This window comes from Neomonachus schauinslandi, chromosome 2 (assembly GCF_002201575.2).
Source record: "Neomonachus schauinslandi chromosome 2, ASM220157v2, whole genome shotgun sequence".
Lineage (NCBI taxonomy): Eukaryota > Metazoa > Chordata > Mammalia > Carnivora > Phocidae > Neomonachus > Neomonachus schauinslandi.
Genome location: NC_058404.1, coordinates 344,642 through 359,730, shown reverse-complemented (window position 1 = coordinate 359,730; position 15,089 = coordinate 344,642). Strand labels below are relative to the sequence as shown.

The window sequence follows — 15,089 nt, the reverse complement described above, 5'->3', positions numbered from 1 at the left end:
AAAATCCTCAAAAGCGTAGGACTGGAAGGTTAAGCCCCAACCTGGTAAAGGCGTCCACAGAAAGCACACAGCCAACCTCACGCTCAGAGGAAAGACCAAGCCTTCCCTCCATGGAAACACGACGGACGTCTGCGTCTGCTGCTGGCTCGGTACCACAGGCTCCAGCTCGTGAGGCATCCACAGAACGACCACTAGACTGAGCTCAGCAGGCCACGGGGCACAAAACACAGCAGCATTTTACGGATTCTAAGGACCGCATTTATGGCACACGTTGTGTGCAGTCAGATCATAAATGTTGTCCTAAAGCAGACCCGGCTCCCGGTACAGAGACCTGAATGGCCAACAGTGCCGCGTCGTGAGGTGTTCAGAGGCCACCTCAGTCCTCTGTGTCCACAGACCGGGTGAGAAACGTCTTTTCGTGCCTTGAAAGGGGTGAGGGGAGGCAGCGTCTGGATGGGCTTCCTGGCTGGTCGCGCCTACTGGGGCCCCCTGGGTGCTCGTCCCATCTCCGGCGTAAGCGGACGCCTCGGCCTGGCCCTGTCGGGGACTGGAGGCACGTGAGACATGCTGCGGGGTCTCCAGCTCACGATGTCCTCGGCTCTCCGTGTCCCGACCGACCTCTGGCAGGCCCCCCGATAGACGTAAGTACTGTCCGGTGTGTGAACTCATGACAGTTATGTGTCTCGCCCCTCCCTGTAGGTGACTGATGGCTGTCTTGGTGCCTGCGGCCTCTACTCATTCCCGTCTCTTCCCTGACACCACCAAGAAGGCTGCCACCGTCCCCGGCCTGCCCAGGCCTCCCTGCCCCTGCAGGAGGTGCTGGCAGAGCGGAACGGCTGGGCTCCCCTCTGTGCTACCAACACGTGTTCGGGGGAAAAGAGCGCAAACTTCAGTGTCCTTCTAAGAAGAAACAATACCAAAAAAGACCAACACTGAAAACAGGCAAAGGACACACATCAGGTAACTTACCGAAAACAAAAACACACAGTCGATAACAAGAAATGTGGACCCACCCTGTCCTTCAGGCAGGAAAACGGTGCCGGGGGAAGGGCTCTGCAGCAGCCATCGCTCAGGACGACCCTAACAGCTCACACGGGCGGCCTGGGCACCCTCAGACCCGTGGTGCCATCACTGGGCTCCACTCCTCGTTTGCCTCAGGGGCATGATGGCCACACACAAGCTGGGGGACAGCCGGAACCAGCAGCACCCTGCCAGCCAGCAAGACCCACGTTTTCAAACATGCTTCTGAAAACACGGCTGGTTGACAAACGGAAAGGGGAAACAGACGCCCCGGGCTCCACGCCGTGTCCAGAGGGCAGCACGTCGTTGGCCCTCAGCACCAGGTCAGCACAGACAGCGACACTGAAAAGCCAGAATCTTTATTTACAAACACGCAAAACCGCAAGCCATCTTAATATGCTTAGAAGAAGAAAACATTAGAGGAGGATGGAGCAGTGACTTTCGGGGGTTCACACCGCTCTCCCACAGCGCGGGGGTGGGAACCGCTCTTTGTAGCAGGAACAGTGGTCTCGGGGGGCAGGGTGACGGGGGACTTGTATATTTCATAACACCTTTATTTTCAAAATCATCTAAAATAGACATGCATTATTTTAAAAATAAAACAACCTTTTAAAGGATTAAATCAACGATATCAAAACCACAGACACTACTTTTTCAGGAAGATGCAAAATCAGTGAAGTCAGATGAGTCGATAAAGACGATTTATTACTTTGTCTAGGAAAGCACTTCCAGGACAGTGAAGGGGAGGCTGCGCTGGGCGGTCCCACCACCCACACCGTGGCTGGCCACAGACTGACCACGGACACAACGGTGCCACACAGCACCCTCGGCGCACTTCGCATTCGACAAGGACTCCCTTGGACACAACTGATGCAGTTAAGATACATATTAAGAAAAATAAATATTCTGCGCCCGTATTTACAAGGATCAACTGTTCTGTCCCCTGCCCCTAATTGCTACAAAATCAGGAAGCTATGGTTTGACAATTAAGCACAGCATTAGCTGTTAGTGTCAGTCTGGCACAGACGTGGTGCTAAAAATCCAGAATCTTACTGAACCATATTTATAAACACGCAAAGGTGCAAACCTTAATGGGCTTAGATGAAGAGGACTTTTAGAGAAAGCAGGAATGATTTTGCTTGGGTTCCCCGACCCCTTTCACAACAAACCAAGGCCCCTGCCATGTCCAGGCGGGGAGGGGGGAGTGTGTTGTCCGCGTTCAGGTCGCTCCCCGGCGACGGCACAGCGCGGTGAACCCCTCCCACCGGGAGGGCGGGAGGCGGGCGGGCGCCCTCAGAACTTGAACAGGTCGATGAAGTGCTGTGGAGACACAGGCATGAAGCAACTGTCGGGGTCGGTGGCGGTGCAGGGATGCCCCGAGTCCTGCGGGAGCAGAGGAGAGGCATCACCACAGCGCCGTGTGGAGCACGTGGACCCGCGCTCCAAAGACGGCCAGCCACAGGGACCCGTCGGCAGAGACAGGTGGCCCAAGCCAGAGGGCCCAGGACCAGGGTTCCCGGCCTCCCTGGCCTGGCCCCACCCCTCCATTCCTGCGCTGTCCCTCTGCTCCCCTCCTGGCGCCCCCTGGGAGCTCACACTCGCTGGAGACGGGGATCCTGTCCAACAGGAAGAATGGCTACGGGAACAGGTGCTCTGCCCCTGAGACCGACAAGCTTAAAAGGAGGAGGAGCCTAAAGAGCACAGGCCGAGTTGGCTGCGAGGCACCTGCCGCGGGGCCCCGGTGCCTGAACGAAACCTCACGGACACGAATACAGTTTCCCCCTCAGGACAACGTCCCCCCAAGGACATCCCGAGAACGGCTCGAAGGGGCGGTTCTGGCCGGCTGGGAGCATGCATGGACGCGACACGAGGCCTGGTCTAGCACAGAGGTACCTTGAACAACAAAGCAAGGCGGCAGTCCTTTGAGATCGTGGAGAAAGAACCAGGAGTGCAGAGAAGGGAGGGAGAGAAAGGAAAACCAGCGTTAGAGAGCAGGCTGCACGGGCATTAGCTTGGACGGCAATGACCTGCAAACGCAGGCGAAACCGTCCGGTAACTCGGGGGCAGTGAAGACGTTTGTAAAGCCAGCGCGTCGAGCGTGAGGACACGACCGTCCTGACACCAGGACCGGCACTGCCCTTGCCTTGGGAGCCTCGGCTGAACACTGGCCAGGCTGCAGCCCGAACCGCTCACGACTCCCCAGAGCACACGCAAAGCGAGGCTGGAGTCTCCAGTTTGTACCGAAAACCTCTAACACATTCTGGAAGGTCACTCGTTCTCCCTCACATCCCCACATCTGCTTTGCCAAGTACCCACCGTCCACCGTAGACACTTTCACTCCAGCCTGTGCTTTGTCTGTGCCCCATCCACGCAGCCCGCTGCCTTCCCACACGCTCCCCAGCCCCCCGCCCGCCCCCTGCGTGCCAGCCGGCCGTGCGTCCTGTAGGCACAGCGTGCGAGCAGGCCGGGAGCCTGCTGCTCATCGCAGAGCCGCCTGTGACCTCTCCCGGGCCCGCTGCAGACGCTGGTTCTGCATGTACTTTGGTGGCAGATGCTCCATGACAAAGGTCCTGGCCTTACCTGGCTCCCCAGCCTGCCCACACCGGGCTTTTACTGGTGTTTCGCACAGAGATTCAGTTGCTGCCTGTGTAACCACTGAGGGAGGGCGCCTTCCCAGAGGCCTCCTGAGGCCCTGAGACCAGATCCCACTCAGGGACCTACTCCTCCAACGGCACCACGAGGGCACCGTTGTGGGTTTGCGTTGGCCCCACTGAGCCCCAGAGGCAGGGACGCAGGGAGCGGTGAGCCCAGTCCCAGCGGGTGAGACCCCCGCGCTCCTCTGCTGTGTCCACGAGCCCCTGTTGTGTGTGGTGTGCACACAGGCCTCCCCTCGCGCCCCGGGGCTGGTGACACGGGCCCACCCATGCCCGCCTGCGGCCCCGCTCCCCCCGACACACCTGCCACTCCCTCACCCGTCGGACCCAGGCGAGAACATGCCTGCTCACGGACGCTCTGCGTACCGCCGTTCCACTGCGGGACTGGAGCCCTACTGAAACAGACGGCAGGGACCTAGAAAGAAAGCCCCACGTGACGCTGCCGACCTTCCACGTCCTAAGTAAACCTCCATTCAAGTAACGCGGGAAGCATCCTCCACACCGGGGCACTCACGGCTCGCTGCGGGCCATCTGGAAAGCACGAGCAACGCTACCGCCAATGTACTCGGAGAAGAGAAAAACCTCAAGGGGTTGCCTCCTTTCCAACAACGCAGAGTTTGCCATGTGAGCCGCCTGACAAGTTACAGATAAACGCACAGCAAAAAGCAGAGCAGGGACGGTGCTGACCAGGCAGGAGCCGACGGCCATCCCCCCAAGAGCACGGGGGGCCACACCCACGCAGGCGCACACACAGATCACGCTCGCCGTCAAGCAAGCAGGGACATCGCAGGACAACGTATTCGCGGTCAAGGAGGCCGTGGGAACACATCCCAGGATGAAGGAGAACGGACTATGACATGAACTACCCTCCGACCGCGGACAGACCGAGCCCCCGTCTGCGTGGTGGGAAGTCACGGGGTGAAGGGCTGCCCGCGCCCCAGGGTACTCGGATTCCAAGTGTGAGTCGGGAGACGCTGGTGCAGCTTTGTCAAATACGAAAACCACGTGTCGCTCTGAGAGGCCAGGACCTCCCTGCTGCAGGGGCTTGGTGTGGGGGGAGCCGCAAGGAGGCACCCACACGGGGTCCCAGGGCACAGGGCAGGAAGCCAAGTGTGGGGCAGCCGCTCAGGAGTGTGCTTACTTTATAAAGGACAGGGACGCTCTGGCCCCTTTCTGTCAGGCTGGCAGGAACGCAGCACCGCCCAGGACCAAGTGCCAGGGGCCCCGGTGCCCTGGAGACCCACGTCCCCAAAGCAGAAACAGACGCCTCACTGCCCGACGTTTCCGACTCAAACCGCCAGCTGTATGGTTTACTCCCGTGAGTCTACTCCCCTGCCCCGATACCCGGCGAGATCAATCTCACGTTCTGGCTGCCGAGCACGCGGGTTCTGGCGTCCCCACACCCTCACGCCCAGAACAGAGGCAGGCTCTGCGTGAGCCCACCGAAGGCCCGAGGCGGTTACCTTCCAGAAGAGGATGCTGCAGTGTCGGCAGAAGTGCAGGGTGTCCCCATACTGCTCCCGGGGCGGGTAGTGCTTCTGGAGCGCGAAGTACATCAGCTTCCACTCCACGTGGCCCTTCTCCGACAGGATCAGATGTCTGCAGAACTGGCACACAGACGCCGCTGAGCACCTGCCCGTGGCTTCACAGCACAGCGGGGCCCCGTGGCGTTTCAGGGCCGCGGAGCGCACAAGCTCCAACTCCCGGGGACTGAGTCGGTGAGGGATGACCACGTGCCCCACGGCGTGTGTACAGCGGGACAGCACGTGGCAAGTGTGAGCACCCCGGTCTGGAAGGACGCCCACGACCTGTACCGAGTAAGATCACGTCACCCATGTGAGGTGTCTAAGGACTTGCACCTGGAGCACACGAGGAGCACTTGCATCTCTGTACGAAAGACCACCTGATTGAAAACGGGGCCAAGGACCCGGTGCGGAGGTGGCCGGGGCGCCACACTCCCGTCACCAAGGACGCGGACGAAGTGCCACCGCACGCCCGCTAGCTCGGCCACGATGGGGAAAAAAAAACAAAACAGTAACGGGGGCGCCTGGGTGGCTCAGTCGTTGAGCGTCTGCCTTCGGCTCAGGTCATGATCCCAGGGTCCTGGGATCGAGCCCCATTTCGGGCTCCCTGCTCCGCGGGAAGCCTGCTTCTCCCTCTCCCACTCCCCCTGCTTGTGTTCCTGCTCTCACTATCTCTCTCTCTGTCAAATAAGTAAAATCTTTAAATAAAATCAAAATAAAATAAAAATAGTGCTTCTAGTGAAGAGTTTAAGGAATGATACAATACATAGTATGTTACGGCTGACACCACAGAAACCTGTGGATCCAGCACGAGAACATCAGCCACCCGCGTGTCAGAATCCTCTTTCCTGCAGCCAGCACCAAAGTTTCAAAAGCCCTGGTACACTGGGCGCCTGGGTGGCTCAGTCGGTTAAGCGACTGCCTTCGGCTCAGGTCATGATCCTGGAGTCCCGGGATCGAGTCCCGCATCGGGCTCCCTGCTCGGTGGGGAGTCTGCTTCTCCCTCTCCCGCTCCCCCTGCTTGTGTGCTCGTGTGCACACGCTCTCTGATGAATAAATACAGTCTTTAAAAAAAACCACCACCCAGTAACCAGGAGCACTGGTGAGGGTGTGGGGATGCCAGAACCCGCGTGCTCGGCGGCCAGCAACGTACGATGGTGCAGCTGCTGGGGACAACGGCGCGGCAGCTCCTCCAAATTTGACAGCTGCCACGGACCCAGGATTTCCACCCCTAGGTGCACACCCACATCCACACAAAAACGTGTACGGCAGTGTTCACAGCTGGAGAACTTGTCAAAGCCACAAGGTGGAAACGACCCTGATGTCCACCAGCCGTGGAGCGGAAACGGGGTCCGTCCGCAGACGGCGTGCTGACCAGCCCCGGAGCGCGGTGGGGCGCTGCAGGCTGCGGCCGGGGTGACGAGCAGGCGGCCCGCAGCGTGGTCCCACTGGGAGGGGAGGTTTTCCAGAGCAGGGAATGGTGCAGGGACAGGGGCCGGTGAGGGGCCGCGTCGGGCTGGTGCTCGCTGCCGAGGAGACGCTGCGGCATGTGAAGCAGCAGGGCGGACAGGATTCCGCCTTGGGAAACAGGGGCTGCCTCCTCCGCGAAGTCGCTTCTCTGTCTGCTGCCCTCTGGACCCCTCATACCAGCCTCGTCTGTCCCCAGGGCGTGCGCTTCTGAGACCCACCGCACCGGACCAGCCCCAGCGCTCTGGCCTCTCCTTCATCCACGCCTGCGCTCCCAGCCACTACCCTCCTCCCCGCCACTGACGCGGCTTATCCCCCCTGCAGCGGGCCCCTCCAACAAACCCCCTGCTCCCATTTTCCGCCGCCCTTCTAAGTCCGCCGGGAAAGCCCCAGGACGTGGCGTGGCCGCTGCAGCCTCGTGCACAAGGCTCTGAGGGCCGGAGGCGCCCGCTGTTTTCCCAAGGACACCGCACCCCCAGGCCCATCCCCTCAGACTGACAGCCTCCCCCGGGCCACGCATCCCTGATCCCGTCCTCCTGCTCTTCTGCCCGGGCCGCGGGCAACCCCGCCTCGGACGTGCTGCATCTGGGCATCTGGTCCCCCCGCACCCCGCCCCATGCCGCCCTGTGCGTAGCAGGTGCCCCACACGTGTGTGCGGCTCTCACGGAGGCCCGCATGACGAGTGAGCACACCGACACCCAGCAGCTCACACGCAAGGGCGCTTCGAGCCAGTTCCCACCCTGGGTCTGCAGGCGCGGGGTGCGGGGAGGGGAGGCCGGGAGAGCCGGGTGCAGACGCTGGGGCAGGCGAGGGATGCACGCCAGCCTCCCTCCAGGTGACGCGTCCCGCACGCCAGGGCCCGAGGCCGCCACACTCACCTGCTTCTCGGCAAAGTGGTACTGACAGAGTTTCTTCCACAGATGCCTGTCCTCGCTGAGCATGGACAGCGTCGGGGTCACCTGGCCTAGTGTGACGATGTCCCAGCCATCGGAGAGTCTGTACAGGATGTTGTTGAGCATGTGCAAAGGGAGGTCACTGAGCGTGAGGCCGTCGTTCACCTGCGGGAACAGAAACGGACAGGGTTTCACTGCGTGTGATGCCCAGGCATGCCAGGCTCCAAGGAGACCTAGCGGCCTGCTGAGAGCGGGTGCTTCAAAATGTGACACAGCCAAAGAGACACGACCAAGGCGTCGCCGTCCCTCACACTCGGCCACGTGAGCCCTGAGCCCCCATGTCAAGAGAGGATGGCCACACGGGGACCCCGGAGAAGAGGCAGGAGCAGAACAGAGGCCGGTCTGTGCCCTCGGCTCCTCCAGGCTCTGTCCGTGTGCAGGATTCGCTCGTCAGACACGACACACAGACCACGTGGAGAGACGGCAGGGTCCGAGGACAGAGGAAACAAAGCCACCGACCTGCCACCAAGGCCCCGTCCAGCTGTCAGCATCTGGTATTAAACGTAGAAGCCACACCCTCCCTCCCACAAGCCTGCGGGTGTGTCCCCGAGAAAGGGTGCGACGTGGTGGGCAGAACCCGTGCGTCGTCCTATCGGGAGGGAGGGGAGGACGCAGATGGACAGAAGAGGGGAGCGCGAGGGGACAGAACGGGGGGCCTGCAGAGGGGCGGCAGAGGGGCGGGGGGCAGATGACAGTGTCGCAGCCCTGGGCTGGGCACGCACCCACGCCACCTCGCACAGAACGAGCCTGCACACCTGGCTGCAGCCTCGTGCTTCTGACGGGGCTTACTGTCCTTGTCCCCAGTGGTCAGCCCTGATAACGGCTGGCTTCTTTCCGGCTTCTGCTCTCTTCGGTGACCCCAGCGCCCCCGCACACAGCGCACATCCACGGAGACATGGCCAGAGTGGGGCTGCAGGGAGGCGCTCAGAGGCCGGCTGTGCCGCTTTCCGAGTCCTTGCTGCTGCGGCGTGGCCATCCTGTTCGAGAAATGCTCTCCCGGCACTGCGTGTGCGGGGACCCGGGAGGAGGCGTCCTCTGCCGCCCGGCGGGGTGACTGCTCACGGCGCGTCTTGGAGGACGCCTCGGCGGCAACCCCTGGCCATAGGGTCCTCGGCACCGGCTGCCTGTCTGGGGAACAGCCTGGTGCCCACGATGTCACCATGCAGCGTGGTCACGCGTGTGTCTTCGGGTCCCGCCATCCCACGGCCATGTGCGCCTGCTCCCCGACAGGCTGCACGGCGTGAGCGGGTGACAAGGGGCTCACACGGAGCAGGTGTGACCACAGGGTCTCATGGGCTGGCCCACGGCAGAGCACATAGATCGCACACGCGTGTGCCGTTCCCAGCCAGGTCTTCACGCCGTTACAGGAACGACGGAGACGCGTTCTGAACGGCTGCTTGGTGCCTCCTCCTTTGAAGAGGAGCTTGCGCGTCAGGAGGAGCTCATGGACGCCCCGCTGCGAACATCCCGAGCTTGTCAGAGTGTGAGGTGCTACGAGAAACCCTGGATGCACGAGGCGCGAGAACCCAGCACCGCGACATGGTCTCCAGGCCTGAGGTGACCGCCAACAAGACACGTGGCCGCCACACCAGCAGCTTCCGTCGAGACGGCTGTGATCAGTCCGACGTAAAGGGGCACGAGCGGCCCACTGGACAGTCCATCGGGGGCACGGGGCCTTCAGCTCAGCCCCCAATGCCTGGCTCAGCCATTTCCCACATGAACCCCTTAACCGCATCGCCGTGCGCGCAGGAACACGGCTCTGGGAGGCCTCGCTAGCCCAACAGCCACAGTGCTCCCCGCTCCCGTGGAAGCTGATCTGTCCTCACTCGGGTCCCTCACGCTGCCGTAGCTCCCGGGGGACCGAAGACAGAGAACCTGGCACGTGAGGGGCCGTCGAGGGCTGTCCCACCTCCCGCCCGTCACTGCCTCAGGGAGCTCTTGCCACCTTCCAGCACACAGCAACAGCAAGGGGTCTGTCCCCACAGGCTGGACCCCGGGCTCAGGCCCCAGGACTCTCGCACCAAGGCCCCTCCCGTGCACGAGCTCGCCTGACCCCAGGACACGCACAGTCCTGGCTGTGTCCTGCCCAGGCTGCTCGGCTCCCAGCACACAGTGACCCCCCGAATCCAGGCTCCCTCCCATCTGGCCACACACTTCTCTTCCCCAAAAGGCCTTCAGCCCCTGGTTTTGCAGTGGCCGCCGGAGCTCACGGGGCCACATCTGTGCGTGTGAGGAGTCAGCGTGACCGCAGGAGACACCATCACCCCCGGCTGGGGCCCAGGGCATGAGGCCACAGGAGAGCCAGCTCCGAGCGTGCGGCCGGGCCCCGTCAGGACGGCGTGCCCACCACTGCCCTCCGTCTGTGCCGCCCCCAAGCTGGTGTCAACAACAGAAAGACCCTAAAGGAGGCCAGTGGCTTTTTGGTCCTGCCAGCCGGCCGAGGCAAGGAGGAGAGACCCCGCCTCTGGTCTTTCCTCACCCACCCCCGTCTGTGCTGAACACACACTTCTCTCTAAATGGTGCACTTCCCAGCCTCAAGCTCCCTTGCTGACCACAGAGCCCCGCTGGCCGCCTGCCCCCAGCTCACTCACTGTGGTGGCACCACCATGCGGGCCGGCCACGTGAGGGACCAGTGGGACCTGGGGCGTAGCCGTTCGTGTGAGGCTTCCACACTGTGCGCGTGTTCACCTCACAGTCGGACCTCCCGACCACAGCCCTCAGCCATGGGGGACATGTGTGACGGCTCGTCTGGACCCGCCTCACCGGCGCTGAACGCAGGACTCCCCCTTGTAACTTCAAGCCGTACTTAGGGAACCTCGACTCCTCTGTAAACCTCGTGTTTACACGGCAAAGGGCTCAAAGCTGAGGCTTCCCACGGTCACTCCCAACAAGAGCCGCTCTCACGTGGGGCCCCGGACGCAGGGGTGAGCACGCAGCGTTGCCACGCCGGGAGGGCGGTTTGGAGAAGATGGGTCGCCTCTCGGGCCCTGAGAGACACGTTTCGTTTATTCTTTCTCTTACAGAGCCCCAGGGAGGCACAAAATACCCCAAGACGCGGACCTGAGCCGACAGTGTTAACACTCCTGTGGGTGAAACTAGTTCCTGGGATAAACAAACCCGAGCAGAACCAGTGGCGTGACCTGCACCATCTTCTCCCCTGGTCGCCCCCGTTCACTCTGCCCGAGAACCACGCACAACCCCGGAGGACAGCAGGGAAGGGGCAGCATGGACGCCGCATGGCGCGGAGTCACTGGCAGAACAAGGCAGCCGTGACTCGGGGGTGGGTGTCTTAGCCCCCGACGTCCCCCTTCTCCACGACGACCATTCCCACTGTCTGCCCAAAAGCAATCTACACCACCACAGGGCCTTCTGGCCCAAATGCACCTGAAAACAAACGTTCCAACAAGCGGTCAGGGTCTTTCACGCGCCCCCGCGGGGGCTGAGGACTCTCGCATGTGACCCAGAGCGCGTCCCGCACCTTAGTGACCTGCAGGTTCTGCAGCTGCTGCTGCCAGTGGAGGATGGTCTCCAGACGGCAGATCCAGATGTTGATGTTTCCCACCAGCACCGACTTCCCGACGCCCCGGATGAGGATGCACAGGGTGGAGCTCAGGTCCTGCAGGAGGTCCTTGATGAGGCGGGGGTTCTGGTGGTCGTCGAGGACTGGAACGCACAAGAACACAGACTGTGGGAAGGCGAGAGAGACCCAGCGCCACCCGTGGACACACCACGGAAGGGGTGTGTTCGCCCAACATGTGCGAACCCAGGGGGCGTGGTGTCGACGGGACGGACCCCACATGACTCCACTCAGAGCGGAGGGGTCAGAGTTTGATGGGACGGGGGTCAGTGCGGGACCACGGGACGTTCTGGTGGCAGGTGGAGAATGTGCTTCATGCAACCAAACTGTGTGCTTAAAAATGATTAAAATGGAAAACTCAGGGTATGTGCATTTTCACCACAATAAAAATAATGAGCTAATTTCACTGCGACCCCAAACTGGCATCATTTCTGAGACACAAGTGTGATGAAATTTAAAAGAACATCAAATACTGCCTGATAGTGTGATTCTAGTTGCATCGACAATTTTGGCTTTAAAACTGGCAGTCAGTGTCTGTTTTCCCTTACACTCATCCCAAGGAGCTTACACACGTGATCAATTCCCACACACGCATAAACTCATGGCGTGAGTGTTAAAGTTCCTTTTACTATCGGCGAGTGATCGATCAAGACAGACTGAAGATAAAGCCTCAGGCTCATGTGAGGCCACGCTGGTTACGGAGGCGCACGGCTGAGGCGACTGGTGAAACTTCCCTGAGACCCGGGGGTTCTTCATCCTCCTGTAGGAACAGCCCGTCCGATACGACGGCGTTACGTGGACGGAGGAATGAAGAGAAGCCCCATCTCCTCACACTGCGCTGGTTATCAGACACGTCGGTCACCAACTTACCCTTCCGGACGATTTTGTCCAAAATGTTGAAGTAATTCTTCTGCGCCACGCCGCTCAGCGACGTTAACTGGGATTTCGCAATTAGCTGCAGGAGCTGAAGGAGGAAAGGACGCACGTTACTTAGTGTGCAGGCAGAAGCCACAGGGCCCTGCCGCCATGCCGCCTTGTCCTCTTCAGAGACCCCACGCCTGTCACTGTCTATGGCGTTCGGTAGTCTCTGAGGGTGGGACATGGTTTCAAAGGGCAGATCCCAGGACACTTTTACCTCAGGCAGGTTCTCCTGTAGGCTGCCTAAACGTTTAAAGACGTTCCTGGGACCCACCTTTCCCTTCGCGTTCCGACCACAGGGCTGTCTCCGTGGCCTCTGCAGCTGAGGGGACCTTTGGCGTCCCCTTCACACTCACCCTGTGTCCTCCTTCCTCATCTGCCCACCCATGCCCCTGCGTCCCCGTGTCCGCTCCTCTCAGGCCCCTCGTCCACCCCACCAGCGCCTCCCGTGCCCATACGGACCACGTCCGACTCCCCACACCCCCCACGGGGATCTACCTCCATGGCCACACCCCGGACAGGACGCCGAGGGGCCGGGTGGCGGCGTCACGGCTCCCTGATGCGCCTCTGCTCAAGCTGCGTCCTGCACTGGTTCTGCGGGGACCCCAGTACTGCTGCCCTCCACACAGGGAACCCAGAGCTGGCCCCCCTGGCCAAGTGGGAACACACCTGCTCACTTCTCCCTGGACTGTTCCCGCCCGGTCGACGTCGCTGTGAGTAATTAGGCCTGCCTCCTGGTTCCGTGAACACGGATGCCCTACCTGCCCTCCCGCTCACCTTGCTGGTTTCCAGAGGGAGAAAAGGAACACACGTAGACTGCGGGTGGTACAGACAGGACGATCACGCAACCATCTTCGGGGGAGAAAGCATCTAGTGACGCTTCTGCAGGCGTCCCCTCCTGCAGTGGTCACAGACACACGCCGCAGGGCCCCACCCACAGCCCCGGGCACATCAAACCGGACCAGCCTGAGACAGGCCCAGTCCTTCCCCGGCTCCAGATCTCATCACCCACAGGTCGCCCCCACCTGCCGGCTTCAGAGAGCCTTCAGTGACGTAAAATTTCATAATGTGATTTTTAGAAGTCTTCTCAATCTCACACATTTAACAAAAAAGGAATGTAACTGAAACTCTGTAATACAGAGCGTTCTAACCAGCCGTCCTGAGCCCGAGGAGAACCGTGACCCCGACCCTGGACCCCCGCAGTCTGGGCTGGTGTCCTGGGTTGGCTTCGGGGCCTGAGACACCCCCCTCCCCCGCCGTCCCTCTGCTCAGAGGCCAACGGGCGTCCCGACACAGACTGTGTTTGAAACAAGCCTCCCGTTTGGGGATCGGCTTGAGCGCACGGTTTGTGAGTTGGGATTCCCACTTCTTGCTTTGTCCCTTTTCTCCCCTTTCCCCAGGACTCTTGTCTTATTCACAGACTTCTAGAAGCGGCAGAAGGACCGCTATTTCCTTCAAATTATATTGTGACGCAATTTACAATTTTACTCTTGTTACTGGACCCCTCGGTGGCCCTGTCATCATGCAGGGTGTCTTGCTGACAGTATCGGTGTGGGGACAGAGCCGGGCTGGGTCCCTCAGACCCGTGAGATGGACCTTTCAGGTTTCTGGAGGACGTGCTTCTGCCCTCTAAAGAACAAAAGCCCACATTCCCAGTGTTCCCACGCCGACACGTACCCGTCTACCATGATCTTCAATTTATGCTGCATCACTAAAAATGTCAGACCTAAACATCGAATTTAATTTTGCTGAGGTCAAAGTGTCAAGTTAGTTGAAGAGCACTTTCTTCGACTGAAAACCGGCGTCTCTCACAATACCGAATGTGAAATATGAGTATCTCAAATTTACATACAGTTTTAATATACAATTTTAAACAAAAGACACAAATCATAAAACTATCTTCCAAAGGTGATAGAATGATAAACAGAAAAGCCGGAAAGGGTCAACCTCTGAGGAAGAAAATCAGGCCACGAAGACACCCACGGACGGCGCGTCGGCCGACACACTGTTAGGAATGTCCTACTTGTCCGGTCACATGCTAGACACACACACGCTCGTGATACTATCATATTGTAGTAAATATACTCTTTACTAAAGTAAAACAATGAACAAGAAAAACAGGCATCTGCATGAGGCCCCACACTGTCATTTCTTGGTCCCTCCTCTTTAATGAATCTTGTTCTTAGGAGAATTGACATATTTTGCTAGTAGCTTTAATCCAACATGTTTATGGGGAGATGATTTAGCAAACACCTGGTGTGGTAGCCTACAGCTGATTCCTGAATCGACAGTAAGGAAGATTTAAGAAGAATGTATGTTTTTTGTGCTAAGGAACACAGAAGACATCTTTTTGTGAAGAATCTTAAGTTCTATAATAAAGAATGAACTTTCTCCATTTCTAAATATCCAGTTTTCTTGAAAAGAGGAGGAACTGTAGATTCAGTAAAACAACCAATAAAAATTTAGAGTATCCTACAAGCCAGTTTGTACCTTCAGCAGAATTTGTGGTGAATATTTAACAGCATAGGAAGTAAGTGACCCAAGTCACCAAACAATTCACACCCACAGCGGCTCGTTCGACCCGTTTGCCCACTTTGGGAAGAACACGCACCCCCTGATCTGCAGGCGCTGGTCGTGGTGCTTGGCGGGGAGTGGGGTTCCTACGTGGCAATCACTCACCTGCAACCAGCAAAAGTGTGGCTCAACAGGATCGGGAACCTTAGAGTTCTTTTCAACAGTTCGAAAGGCCACCATTTCAAGATGTCACGGACACATTTAGGAAAGTCACTTGTTTTCCTTGAGAGGGAAAGTTCTTAAAACTAAGAACGGCAAGGTCTCCATCGTTGGGGCGGTAGTGTGTGTGTCCCCTGGCCCCTCCTATGCCCTAAGGCACCCCTCCCCACCCTGACATCTCGGCGCATAAATGGCCCTGTCCACGGCTGTGGCCCCTTTGTCTCAGTCACCCTGAAGAGATCAT

General features: G+C 59.4%; 1 protein-coding gene across 3 annotated transcripts in view; it reads right to left on the bottom strand.

Moving 5' to 3' along the window:
- Window positions 1-1,327: 1,327 nt before the first annotated feature.
- The window catches only part of FBXO25 (F-box protein 25), a 51,338-nt gene continuing 37,576 nt past the window's right edge, over window positions 1,328-15,089 (bottom strand). The window contains exons 6-11 of one of the 3 annotated variants that reach the window (XM_021694235.2): window positions 12,065-12,158; window positions 11,096-11,280; window positions 7,543-7,722; window positions 5,138-5,281; window positions 2,914-2,940; window positions 1,328-2,403 (exon numbers count right to left, since the gene is read on the bottom strand). In XM_021694235.2, coding sequence (XP_021549910.1) covers window positions 2,314-2,403; window positions 2,914-2,940; window positions 5,138-5,281; window positions 7,543-7,722; window positions 11,096-11,280; window positions 12,065-12,158 — 720 coding nt within the window. In that variant the 3' untranslated portion in view covers window positions 1,328-2,313. The remainder of the gene's footprint in view (window positions 2,404-2,913; window positions 2,941-5,137; window positions 5,282-7,542; window positions 7,723-11,095; window positions 11,281-12,064; window positions 12,159-15,089) is intronic. The other 2 variants (XM_021694233.1, XM_021694234.1) reach the window with 2 other exon arrangements.